This window comes from Pleurodeles waltl, chromosome 5 (assembly GCF_031143425.1).
Source record: "Pleurodeles waltl isolate 20211129_DDA chromosome 5, aPleWal1.hap1.20221129, whole genome shotgun sequence".
Lineage (NCBI taxonomy): Eukaryota > Metazoa > Chordata > Amphibia > Caudata > Salamandridae > Pleurodeles > Pleurodeles waltl.
The window spans coordinates 975991449-976005231 of record NC_090444.1 but is presented as its reverse complement, the minus strand read 5'-3'; the positions used below and the strand labels follow the sequence as shown (position 1 = coordinate 976005231).

The 13783-nt window shown below is 46.9% G+C and overlaps 1 protein-coding gene across 1 annotated transcript in view; it reads right to left on the bottom strand.

The window, feature by feature from the left end:
* The window catches only part of LTV1 (LTV1 ribosome biogenesis factor), a 238136-nt gene that overhangs the window by 86099 nt on the left and 138254 nt on the right, over positions 1-13783 (bottom strand). The window contains exon 8 of the mRNA XM_069235129.1: positions 2481-2623. Coding sequence (XP_069091230.1) covers positions 2481-2623 — 143 coding nt within the window. The remainder of the gene's footprint in view (positions 1-2480; positions 2624-13783) is intronic.

Below are 13783 nucleotides of genomic sequence, written 5' to 3'. Positions count from 1 at the left end.
AATTTCAATGTCGTCGATTTTGGGGATGTCCTGTGCTGCTTCTCTGAGTACATCCAGGGGATTATTAACATACAGATTGAATGGCATAGGGGATAACAGACATCCTTTGTTTTATTCTTGGGTGCTTTTCTGAAACCTCCCGATGGTTTTCTGGATTTTTAATAACCAATTTGAGTAGACGAGGAGCAGTTCAGCTCCGTATTTTAACGCAAAAGGTAAGTATTCATGCTCAACGTTCTTAACTTTGATCAGTGAACTTCTCTTTAGAAAAGATGGAAGGTCTGGGAAAAGTCTAAGAGAGCAGAATAAGTAGGAGCCTCATTCCCAGTAGCATGTTTATCAATCACCAATTGTAAAATAAATGAGTTGCCTACAGTGGCTCCCCACGTAAATGTACCCTTTAACAGATAAAGAACTCCTTCCTCCTCCACCCATATGCTGACTTCCTTCTGTACGATTCTATTGAAAATCTTCTCTTCCATATCCATGAAGCTTTTGGGAGAATACAATTGTGTGTCACTTGTATTTTTTTTAAAGCGGTACGATAATGTTGTTCTTCTTTAAGGGAGTGCTAGTAGAAGCTATTTTCTCTTTGTGGCATATTCTTTATCAAAGCAGGTGACTGGGGGTTGCCCCATCTATCTTTGGGTGCTGGGAGCATCTTGGCTCCCTGGACTTCCACTGGTTTCATTCCTAAACTAATATACTATAGTCTCCTTGACTGTGTTGGTTGTGGCCAGTTTTTCCTCACTGGGCCACCAGGGACTTCAAATAGTCCTTACTTTAAGGCTGGCAGTCTCCTGCCCAGCGAACCATTCAATTAAGTCTACCCTTCTGACTTCAGCCCACCTGAGGTTTGTTATAATTTCTGATTTTAGCAGTACCTACTTGTATGTCTTCCACTTTATTTGATTGGTTCCATAGCATCAAAGCTGTCTAAGGCTTGGTGGTCGCTTTCTACTCTTCAGGTTGTTTTTGAGTTACCATGTGGGACCGATGCTCCATAGGAAACAGAATATAATCAATTATTGATATAGAATTCCCCATACTATAGGAGAGAGTGGTGATCACTGGGCCAAGACCTATATTCAAAACAGAGGTCATTCAAAGCTTAAAGCAGAATTATTCCAGGACTCTTCTTTTTCTATCCTGTGCTGACAAGCCATGATGTAATCAATATCTTGACCTCCTCACTCCCCTATCTAGGTGTTGAAATCACCCATTATCATGATACTGTTCAGGGGCCACAGTTTACCCAGTTTCAAGACAGAGTTTCAGCCCTTCAAGGAATATTTTTAGCCCCACTTATTTAGAAAATTGAGCATGTTTATTAGTCAATATCAGTCTTCTGCCATCTGCAATTAGATCTAGAGTTTACTGTCCCTTGTGTTCTGTTCCAATCAGCCTGTAAGATCTACAAAATGTTACTGTACATCTTATTTGTAATCTCCTGAGTTCCACCACATTTTTTTTTTTTTTTTAAAGAGGCGAGTGTTTTCTAGGCTTGGAACCCTTAGACTTTCCCCATGCAGTGTACAACCAGGTTTCTTGCAGGCAGATGATTATTTTGAATATTCCCAGGTCTGGATTTCTGTTTCATTGTACCTGTTCCTTTCACACTCCAAGAGGTGACTAGAAGCTGATATCTTTATCTACTATTCATGAGGCCTACTCACGAAGGATCTGTGCTCATATCTGTCCTTTTCTCCTCTGATTTAAGCCTGCAATGGGGAGATTTGAGCTTTTTATTGTGGACTTTCCTTTGATCTATCTCCTCCTTGTGATGGATTAATCCTTTAATCCACATTGCTCGAATATGCTGAAAGAATCTTAGTGTTTGTCTGGCTCAGATTCCTCCATCAGAGAATATTCCTTGCTTATAATCACAGGTCATGCTGCCCATAAACATGTACATACATTTATTCGAAAAGCTATTTCACAGGTACCGAGAGGCACCAATACAACACATAGATCCTGAACAAGTGGGATACACACAGATGATATACAGAACGATTTACTATGCAAGTTGGTTACCTGTTCCTGTAAAATGTTAAAGTAGTGTACAAGGTAACAATTAGACATGATAAAACAAAGTGGGTCATGAGTTTAAATAGAAAAAAACTGAAATTAACAACCTGTGGCCTGGAAAAAAACATTTATCAGACTATAAACATTTCTTATGTGGTGGTTTCTTATCAGGTAATATCTAATTGAAAGTTGGTAAGTAGACAAATAATTACAGATAGCTTTTAGGCTGAAAAAGCACAACCGAACTACAGAGATGCTCTCATTAAAATCACAAGGATCACTTTAGAGAGATATTAGCCCTGACATTTCTTAAATTAAATGCAGTTATAGCTCACCATTATTTGTTCAACTACTTCACTCCTAGGGAGGGAGTCCAAACACAAGCCACAGCATAACAACAAAATGTATTTTATTTTAACAACTTCAAGTAACACAAAATACTTCAGACTTACTTAAAATAGATTCACAGTCCCATTTTTCTCCTGGTTCCTCAATAACTAATGTTTCCATTTCTTCATTTTCTTCAGAGGAATCATCTTCCTGTGGAAGTGCATCAAGACCATCTCTGGGCTCTAGATCCTCAAGTTTTACACAACTTTAGGGAAAGAACAAGAACATACAACTCTGAGGGGTTATGCAGTCTGTTAGACATACATGTTCTAATTTCTGCAACTAATCAACAATAGTTTTGCTCTTGTCTGACCAACTTTATCTTCTGTAAAAGAAAGGACTTTGAACCAGGGTTACCAAGGGGCTAGTGGATATACCTAAAAGAAATGTATTTTTATAGTACTGCACTCAGCCCGATAAAATGTTTTCAATTACTTACAATATGGCATAAACAAACTGTAGCATGTGTGTTGAAACAAAAACAGAAAACCGGATAATCCAAGCAAGGAAAGGCCAAACAACATGTTCTCTTGGAGAGTGTAAGGAAATGCCTCCTTGGCATGGTTGCCCCCTGACTTTTTGCCTTTGCTGATGCTATGTTTACAATTGAAAGTGTGCTGAGGCCTGCTAACCAGGCCCCAGCACCAGTGTTCTTTCCCTAACCTGTACTTTTGTATCCACAATTGGCAGACCCTGGCATCCAGATAAGTCCCTTGTAACTGGTACTTCTGGTACCAAGGGCCCTGATGCCAAGGAAGGTCTCTAAGGGCTGCAGCATGTCTTATGCCACCCTGGAGACCTCTCACTCAGCACAGACACACTGCTTGCAGCTTGTGTGTGCTAGTGAGGACAAAACGAGTAAGTCGACATGGCACTCCCCTCAGGGTGCCATGCCAGCCTCTCACTGCCTATGCAGTATAGGTAAGACACCCCTCTAGCAGGCCTTACAGCCCTAAGGCAGGGTGCACTATACCATAGGTGAGGGTACCAGTGCATGAGCATGGTACCCCTACAGTGTCTAAACAAAACCTTAGACATTGTAAGTGCAGGGTAGCCATAAGAGTATATGGTCTGGGAGTCTGTCAAACACGAACTCCACAGCACCATAATGGCTACACTGAAAACTGGGAAGTTTGGTATCAAACTTCTCAGCACAATAAATGCACACTGATGCCAGTGTACATTTTATTGCAAAATACACCCCAGAGGGCACCTTAGAGGTGCCCCCTGAAACTTAACCGACTGTCTGTGTAGGCTGACTAGTTCCAGCAGCCTGCCACACTAGAGACATGTTGCTGGCCCCATGGGGAGAGTGCCTTTGTCACTCTGAGGCCAGTAACAAAGCCTGCACTGGGTGGAGATGCTAACACCTCCCCCAGGCAGGAGCTGTAACACCTGGCGGTGAGCCTCAAAGGCTCACCCCTTTGTCACAGCCCAGCAGGGCACTCCAGCTTAGTGGAGTTGCCCGCCCCCTCCGGCCACGGCCCCACTTTTGGCGGCAAGGCTGGAGGGAACAAAGAAAGCAACAAGGAGGAGTCACTGGCCAGTCAGGACAGCCCCTAAGGTGTCCTGAGCTGAAGTGACTCTAACTTTTAGAAATCCTCCATCTTGCAGATGGAGGATTCCCCCAATAGGGGTAGGATTGTGACCCCCTCCCCTTGGGAGGAGGCACAAAGAGGGTGTACCCACCCTCAGGGCTAGTAGCCATTGGCTACTAACCCCCCAGACCTAAACACGCCCTTAAATTTAGTATTTAAGGGCTACCCTGAACCCTAGAAAATTAGATTCCTGCAACTACAAGAAGAAGGACTGCCTAGCTGAAAACCCCTGCAGAGGAAGACCAGAAGACGACAACTGCCTTGGCTCCAGAAACTCACCGGCCTGTCTCCTGCCTTCCAAAGATCCTGCTCCAGCGACGCCTTCCAAAGGGACCAGCGACCTCGACATCCTCTGAGGACTGCCCCTGCTTCGAAAAGACAAGAAACTCCCGAGGACAGCGGACCTGCTCCAAGAAAGGCTGCAACTTTGTTTCCAGCAGCCTTGAAAGAACCCTGCAAGCTCCCCGCAAGAAGCGTGAGACTTGCAACACTGCACCCGGCGACCCCGACTCGGCTGGTGGAGATCCAACACCTCAGGAGGGACCCCAGGACTACTCTGATACTGTGAGTACCAAAACCTGTCCCCCCTGAGCCCCCACAGCGCCGCCTGCAGAGGGAATCCCGAGGCTTCCCCTGACCGCGACTCTTTGAATCCTAAGTCCCGACGCCTGGGAGAGACCCTGCACCCGCAGCCCCCAGGACCTGAAGGACCGGACTCTCACTGGAGAAGTGACCCCCAGGAGTCCCTCTCCCTTGCCCAAGTGGAGGTTTCCCCGAGGAACCCCCCCCTTGCCTGCCTGCAGCGCTGAAGAGATCCCGAGATCTCTCATAGACTAACATTGCGAACCCGACGCTTGTTTCTACACTGCACCCGGCCGCCCCCGCGCTGCTGAGGGTGAAATTCCTGTGTGGGCTTGTGTCCCCCCCGGTGCCCTACAAAACCCCCCTGGTCTGCCCTCCGAAGACGCGGGTACTTACCTGCTGGCAGACTGGAACCGGGGCACCCCCTTCTCCATTGAAGCCTATGTGTTTTGGGCACCACTTTGAACTCTGCACCTGACCGGCCCTGAGCTGCTGGTGTGGTGACTTTGGGGTTGCTCTGAACCCCCAACGGTGGGCTACCTTGGACCAAGAACTGAACCCTGTAAGTGTCTTACTTACCTGGTAAAACTAACAAAAACTTACCTCCCCCAGGAACTGTGAAAATTGCACTAAGTGTCCACTTTTAAAGTAGCTATTTGTCAATAACTTGAAAAGTATACATGCAATTGAAATGATTCAAAGTTCCTAAAGTACTTACCTGCAATACCTTTCAAACAAGATATTACATGTTAAATTTGAACCTATACAAAACCTATTGGCTGGATTTGTCTCTGAGTGTGTGTACCTCATTTATTGTCTAGGTGTATGTACAACAAATGCTTAACACTACTCCTTGGATAAGCCTACTGCTCGACCACACTACCACAAAATAGAGCATTAGTATTATCTATTTTTACCACTATTTTACCTCTAAGGGGAACCCTTGGACTCTGTGCATGCTATTCCTTACTTTGAAATAGCACATACAGAGCCAACTTCCTACATTGGTGGATCAGCGGTGGGGTACAAGACTTTGCATTTGCTGGACTACTCAGCCAATACCTGATCACACGACAAATTCCAAAATTGTCATTAGAAATTGATTTTTGCAATTTGAAAAGTTTTCTAAATTCTTAAAAGACCTGCTAGGGCCTTGTGTTAGATCCTGTTTAGCATTTCTTTTAGAGTTTAAAAGTTTGTAAAAGTTTGAATTAGATTCTAGAACCAGTTGTAGATTCTTAAAAAGTATTCCAACTTTTAGAAGCAAAATGTCTAGCACAGATGTGACTGTGGTGGAACTCGACACCACACCTTACCTCCATCTTAAGATGAGGGAGCTAAGGTCACTCTGTAAAATAAAGAAAATAACAATGGGCCCCAAACCTACCAAAATACAGCTCCAGGAGCTTTTGGCAGAGTTTGAAAAGGCCAACCCCTCTGAGGGTGGCAACTCAGAGGAAGAGGATAGTGACTTGGAGGAAAATTCCCCCCTACCAGTCCTATCTAGGGAGAACAGGGTCCCTCAAACCCTGACTCCAAAAATAATAGTCAGAGATGCTGGTTCCCTCACAGGAGAGACCAACACCTCTGAAATCACTGAGGATAACCCCAGTGAAGAGGACATCCAGTTAGCCAGGATGGCCAAAAGATTGGCTTTGGAAAGACAGATCCTAGCCATAGAGAGGGAAAGACAAGAGATGGGCCTAGGACCCATCAATGGTGGCAGCAACATAAATAGGGTCAGAGATTCTCCTGACATGTTGAAAATCCCTAAAGGGATTGTAACTAAATATGAAGATGGTGATGACATCACCAAATGGTTCACAGCTTTTGAGAGGGCTTGTGTAACCAGAAAAGTGAACAGATCTCACTGGGGTGCTCTCCTTTGGGAAATGTTCACAGGAAAGTGTAGGGATAGACTCCTCACACTCTCTGGACAAGATGCAGAATCTTATGACCTCATGAAGGGTACCCTGATTGAGGGCTTTGGATTCTCCACTGAGGAGTATAGGATTAGATTCAGGGGGGCTCAAAAATCCTCGAGCCAGACCTGGGTTGACTTTGTAGACTACTCAGTGAAAACACTAGATGGTTGGATTCAAGGCAGTGGTGTAAGTAATTATGATGGGCTGTACAATTTATTTGTGAAAGAACACCTATTGAGTAATTGTTTCAATGATAAACTGCATCAGCATCTGGTAGACCTAGGACCAATTTCTCCCCAAGAATTGGGAAAGAAGGCGGACCATTGGGTCAAGACAAGTGTAAGGAAATGCCTCCTTGGCATGGTTGCCCCCTGACTTTTTGCCTTTGCTGATGCTATGTTTACAATTGAAAGTGTGCTGAGGCCTGCTAACCAGGCCCCAGCACCAGTGTTCTTTCCCTAACCTGTACTTTTGTATCCACAATTGGCAGACCCTGGCATCCAGATAAGTCCCTTGTAACTGGTACTTCTAGTACCAAGGGCCCTGATGCCAAGGAAGGTCTCTAAGGGCTGCAGCATGTCTTATGCCACCCTGGAGACCTCTCACTCAGCACAGACACACTGCTTGCCAGCTTGTGTGTGCTAGTGAGAACAAAAACGAGTAAGTCGACATGGCACTCCCCTCAGGGTGCCATGCCAGCCTCTCACTGCCTATGCAGTATAGGTAAGACACCCCTCTAGCAGGCCTTACAGCCCTAAGGCAGGGTGCACTATACCATAGGTGAGGGTACCAGTGCATGAGCATGGTACCCCTACAGTGTCTAACCAAAACCTTAGACATTGTAAGTGCAGGGTAGCCATAAGAGTATATGGTCTGGGAGTCTGTCAAACACGAACTCCACAGCACCATAATGGCTACACTGAAAACTGGGAAGTTTGGTATCAAACTTCTCAGCACAATAAATGCACACTGATGCCAGTGTACATTTTATTGTAAAATACACCCCAGAGGGCACCTTAGAGGTGCCCCCTGAAACTTAACCGACTATCTGTGTAGGCTGACTAGTTTTAGCAGCCTGCCACAAACCGAGACATGTTGCTGGCCCCATGGGGAGAGTGCCTTTGTCACTCTGAGGCCAGTAACAAAGCCTGCACTGGGTGGAGATGCTAACACCTCTCCCAGGCAGGAATTGTCACACCTGGCGGTGAGCCTCAAAGGCTCACCTCCTTTGTGCCAACCCAGCAGGACACTCCAGCTAGTGGAGTTGCCCGCCCCCTCCGGCCCGGCCCCCACTTTTGGCGGCAAGGCCGGAGAAAATAATGAGAATAACAAGGAGGAGTCACTGGCCAGTCAGGACAGCCCCTAAGGTGTCCTGAGCTGAGGTGACTCTAACTTTTAGAAATCCTCCATCTTGCAGATGGAGGATTCCCCCAATAGGGTTAGGCTTGTGACCCCCTCCCCTTGGGAGGAGGCACAAAGAGGGTGTACCCACCCTCAGGGCTAGTAGCCATTGGCTACTAACCCCCCAGACCTAAAACACGCCCTTAAATTTAGTATTTAAGGGCTACCCTGAACCCTAGAAAATTAGATTCCTGCAACTACAAGAAGAAGGACTGCCCAGCTGAAAACCCCTGCAGCGGAAGACCAGAAGACGACAACTGCCTTGGCTCCAGAAACTCACCGGCCTGTCTCCTGCCTTCCAAAGATCCTGCTCCAGCGACGCCTTCCAAAGGGACCAGCGACCTCGACATCCTCTGAGGACTGCCCCTGCTTCGAAAAGACAAGAAACTCCCGAGGACAGCGGACCTGCTCCAAGAAAAGCTGCAACTTTGTTTCCAGCAGCTTTAAAGAACCCTGCAAGCTCCCCGCAAGAAGCGTGAGACTTGCAACACTGCACCCGGCGACCCCGACTCGGCTGGTGGCGATCCAACACCTCAGGAGGGACCCCAGGACTACTCTAAGACTGTGAGTACAAAAACCTGTCCCCCCTGAGCCCCCACAGCGCCGCCTGCAGAGGGAATCCCGAGGCTTCCCCTGACCGCGACTCTTTGAACCTAAAGTCCCGACGCCTGGGAGAGACCCTGCACCCGCAGCCCCCAGGACCTGAAGGACCGGACTTTCACTGGAGGAGCGACCCCCAGGAGTCCCTCTCCCTTGCCCAAGTGGAGGTTTCCCCGAGGAATCCCCCCCTTGCCTGCCTGCAGCGCTGAAGAGATCCTGAGATCTCTCATAGACTAACATTGCGAACCCGACGCTGGTTTCTACACTGCACCCGGCCGCCCCCGCGCTGCTGAGGGTGAAATTTCTGTGTGGACTTGTGTCCCCCCCGGTGCCCTACACAACCCCCCTGGTCTGCCCTCCGAAGACGCGGGTACTTACCTGCAAGCAGACCGGAACCGGGGCACCCCCTTCTCTCCATTCTAGCCTATGTGTTTTGGGCACCACTTTGGACTCTGCACCTGACCGGCCCTGAGCTGCTGGTGTGGTGACTTTGGGGTTGCTCTGAACCCCCAACGGTGGGCTACCTTGGACCAAGAACTAAGCCCTGTAAGTGTCTTACTTACCTGGTTAACCTAACAAATACTTACCTCCCCTAGGAACTGTGAAAATTGCACTAAGTGTCCACTTTTAAAACAGCTATTTGTGAATAACTTGAAAAGTATACATGCAATTTTGATGATTTGAAGTTCCTAAAGTACTTACCTGCAATACCTTTCGAATGAGATATTACATGTAGAATTTGAACCTGTGGTTCTTAAAATAAACTAAGAAACGATATTTTTCTATACAAAAACCTATTGGCTGGATTTGTCTCTGAGTGTGTGTACCTCATTTATTGTCTATGTGTATGTACAACAAATGCTTAACACTACTCCTTGGATAAGCCTACTGCTCGACCACACTACCACAAAATAGAGCATTAGTATTATCTATTTTTACCACTATTTTACCTCTAAGGGGAACCCTTGGACTCTGTGCATGCTATTCCTTACTTTGAAATAGCACATACAGAGCCAACTTCCTACATTGGTGGATCAGCGGTGGGGTACAAGACTTTGCATTTGCTGGACTACTCAGCCAATACCTGATCACACGACAAATTCCAAAATTGTCATTAGAAATTGATTTTTGCAATTTGAAAAGTTTTCTAAATTCTTAAAAGACCTGCTAGGGCCTTGTGTTAGATCCTGTTTAGCATTTCTTTTAGAGTTTAAAAGTTTGTAAAAGTTTGAATTAGAACCTAGAACTAGTTGTAGATTCTTAAAAAGTATTCCAACTTTTAGAAGCAAAATGTCTAGCACAGATGTGACTGTGGTGGAACTCGACACCACACCTTACCTCCATCTTAAGATGAGGGAGCTAAGGTCACTCTGTAAAATAAAGAAAATAACAATGGGCCCCAAACCTACCAAAATACAGCTCCAGGAGCTTTTGGCAGAGTTTGAAAAGGCCAACCCCTCTGAGGGTGGCAACTCAGAGGAAGAGGATAGTGACTTGGAGGACAATTCCCCCCTACCAGTCCTATCTAGGGAGAACAGGGTCCCTCAAACCCTGACTCCTAAAATAATAGTCAGAGATGCTGGTTCCCTCACAGGAGAGACCAACACCTCTGAAATCACTGAGGATAACCCCAGTGAAGAGGACATCCAGTTAGCCAGGATGGCCAAAAGGTTGGCTTTGGAAAGACAGATCCTAGCCATAGAGAGGGAAAGACAAGAGATGGGCCTAGGACCCATCAATGGTGGCAGCAACATAAATAGGGTCAGAGATTCTCCTGACATGTTGAAAATCCCCAAAGGGATTGTAACTAAATATGAAGAGGGTGATGACATCACCAAATGGTTCACAGCTTTTGAGAGGGCTTGTGTAACCAGAAAAGTGAACAGATCTCACTGGGGTGCTCTCCTTTGGGAAATGTTCACTGGAAAGTGTAGGGATAGACTCCTCACACTCTCTGGAAAAGATGCAGAATCTTATGACCTCATGAAGGGTACCCTGATTGAGGGCTTTGGATTCTCCACTGAGGAGTACAGGATTAGGTTCAGGGGGGCTCAAAAATCCTCGAGCCAGACCTGGGTTGACTTTGTTGACTACTCAGTGAAAACACTAGATGGTTGGATTCAAGGCAGTGGTGTAAGTAATTATGATGGGCTGTACAATTTATTTGTGAAAGAACACCTGTTAAGTAATTGTTTCAATGATAAACTGCATCAGCATCTGGTAGACCTAGGACCAATTTCTCCCCAAGAATTGGGAAAGAAGGCGGACCATTGGGTCAAGACAAGGGTGTCCAAGACTTCAACAGGGGGTGACCAAAAGAAAGGGGTCACAAAGACTCCCCAGGGGAAGGGTGATGAGACAACCAAAACTAAAAATAGTAAAGAGTCTTCTACAGGCCCCCAAAAACCTGCACAGGAGGGTGGGCCCAGAGCCTCTTCACAAAACAATGGGTACAAGGGTAAAAACTTTGATCCCAAAAAGGCCTGGTGTCATAGCTGTAAACAGCATGGACACCAAACTGGAGACAAGGCCTGTCCCAAGAAAGGTTCCACTCCAAACTCCCATCCAGGTAACACTGGTATGGCTAGTCTCCAAGTGGGATCAACAGTGTGCCCAGAGCAAATCAGGGTCCACACTGAAGCTACTCTAGTTTCTGAGGGTGGGGTGGATTTAGCCACACTAGCTGTCTGGCCGCCTAACATGCAAAAATACAGACAGCAACTCTTAATTAATGGGACTAGAATAGAGGGCCTGAGGGATACAGGTGCCAGTGTCCCCATGGTGACAGAGAAACTGGTTTCCCCTGGCCAATACCTGACTGGAAAAACTTACACAGTCACCAACGCTGACAATCAGAGAAAAGTACATCCCATGGCAATGGTTACTTTAGAATGGGGAGGGGTCAATGGCCTGAAACAGGTGGTGGTCTCCTCAAATATCCCAGTGGACTGTCTGCTTGGAAATGACCTGGAGTCCTCAGCATGGGCTGAGGTAGAGCTAAAAACCCATGCAGCAATGCTGGGTATCCCTGAACTGGTGTGTGTGAAAACAAGAGCACAATGCAAGGCACAGGGTGAACAAGTAGAGCTGGAGTCTGGAAGAATGGCCCAGCCTACCAAGAGAACAGGAAAGTCAGTTGGGAAACCAACTGCAATACAGCAAAAGAAAGGGAACCTCTCTTCTCAGGAAGAAGTTCTGCCCTCTGAGGGAACTGAGCCTTTGGAGCTTGAACCTTATCAGGTTGAGCTCTTAGGCCCAGGGGGACCCTCAAGGGAGGAGCTGTGTAAGGGACAAGAAACCTGTCCCTCTCTTGAAGGCCTTAGGCAGCAAGCTGCTGAAGAGTCCAAAGGCAAGAAAAATGGAACGCATAGGGTCTATTGGGAAGATGGACTCCTGTACACTGAGGCCAGAGACCCCAAACCTGGTGCCACTAGGAGAGTGGTAGTGCCCCAGCTGTTCAGGAAGTTCATCCTAACATTGGCCCATGACATTCCCCTTGCTGGACATTTGGGACAAACCAAGACGTGGGAGAGGTTAGTCAACCACTTCTACTGGCCCAATATGTCCAACATGGTTAAGGAGTTTTGCCTCTCCTGCCCCACCTGTCAAGCCAGTGGTAAGACAGGTGGGCATCCAAAGGCCCCCCTCATTCCACTTCCAGTGGTGGGGGTTCCCTTTGAAAGAGTGGGTGTGGACATAGTTGGCCCACTAGAACCTCCCACAGCCTCAGGAAATATGTATATCCTGGTAGTAGTGGATCATGCTACCAGGTATCCTGAAGCTATTCCCCTTAGGTCGACTACTGCCCCTGCAGTAGCCAAGGCCCTCATTGGTATCTTTACCAGAGTGGGTTTCCCTAAGGAGGTGGTGTCTGACAGAGGTACCAACTTCATGTCAGCATACCTAAAGCACATGTGGAATGAGTGTGGGGTGACTTATAAATTCACTACACCATACCATCCACAAACTAATGGCTTAGTTGAGAGATTCAACAAGACATTAAAGGGCATGATCATGGGGCTCCCAGAAAAACTCAAAAGGAGATGGGATGTCCTCTTGCCATGCCTGCTTTTCGCTTACAGAGAGGTGCCACAGAAGGGAGTAGGATTCTCACCCTTTGAACTTCTGTTTGGTCATCCTGTAAGGGGACCACTTGCCCTTGTTAAAGAAGGCTGGGAGAGACCTCTCCATGAGCCTAAACAGGACATAGTGGACTATGTACTTGGCCTTCGCTCTAGAATGGCAGAGTACATGGAAAAGGCAACCAAAAACCTTGAGGCCAGCCAACAGCTCCAGAAGTTTTGGTATGACCAAAAGGCTGCACTGGTTGAGTTCCAACCAGGGCAGAAAGTCTGGGTTCTGGAGCCTGTGGCTCCCAGGGCACTCCAGGACAAATGGAGTGGCCCTTACCCAGTACTAGAGAGGAAGAGTCAGGTCACCTACTTGGTGGACCTGGGCACAAGCAGGAGCCCCAAGAGGGTGATCCATGTAAACCGCCTTAAGCTCTTCCACGACAGGGCTGATGTCAATCTGTTGATGGTAACAGATGAGGATCAGGAGGCAGAGAGTGAACCTCTCCCTGATCTTCTGTCATCAGACCCAAAAGATGGTACAGTAGATGGAGTGATCTACTCAGACACCCTCTCTGGCCAACAGCAAGCTGATTGTAGGAGAGTCCTACAACAGTTTCCTGAACTCTTCTCCTTAACCCCTGGTCAGACACACCTGTGTACCCATGATGTGGACACAGGAGACAGCATGCCTGTCAAGAACAAAATCTTTAGACAGTCTGACCATGTTAAGGAAAGCATCAAGGTGGAAGTCCACAAGATGCTGGAATTGGGAGTAATTGAGCGCTCTGACAGCCCCTGGGCTAGCCCAGTGGTCTTAGTCCCCAAACCTCACACCAAAGATGGAAAGAAAGAGATGAGGTTTTGTGTGGACTACAGAGGGCTCAATTCTGTCACCAAGACAGATGCCCATCCAATTCCAAGAGCTGATGAGCTCATTGATAAATTAGGTGCTGCCAACTTTCTAAGTACCTTTGACTTGACAGCAGGGTACTGGCAAATAAGAATGGCACCTGGAGCAAAAGAAAAGACAGCATTCTCCACACCTGATGGGCATTATCAGTTTACTGTTATGCCCTTTGGTTTAAAGAATGCCCCTGCCACCTTCCAAAGGTTGGTGAATCAAGTCCTTGCTGGCTTGGAGTCCTTTAGCACAGCTTATCTTGATGATATTGCTGTCTTTAGCTCC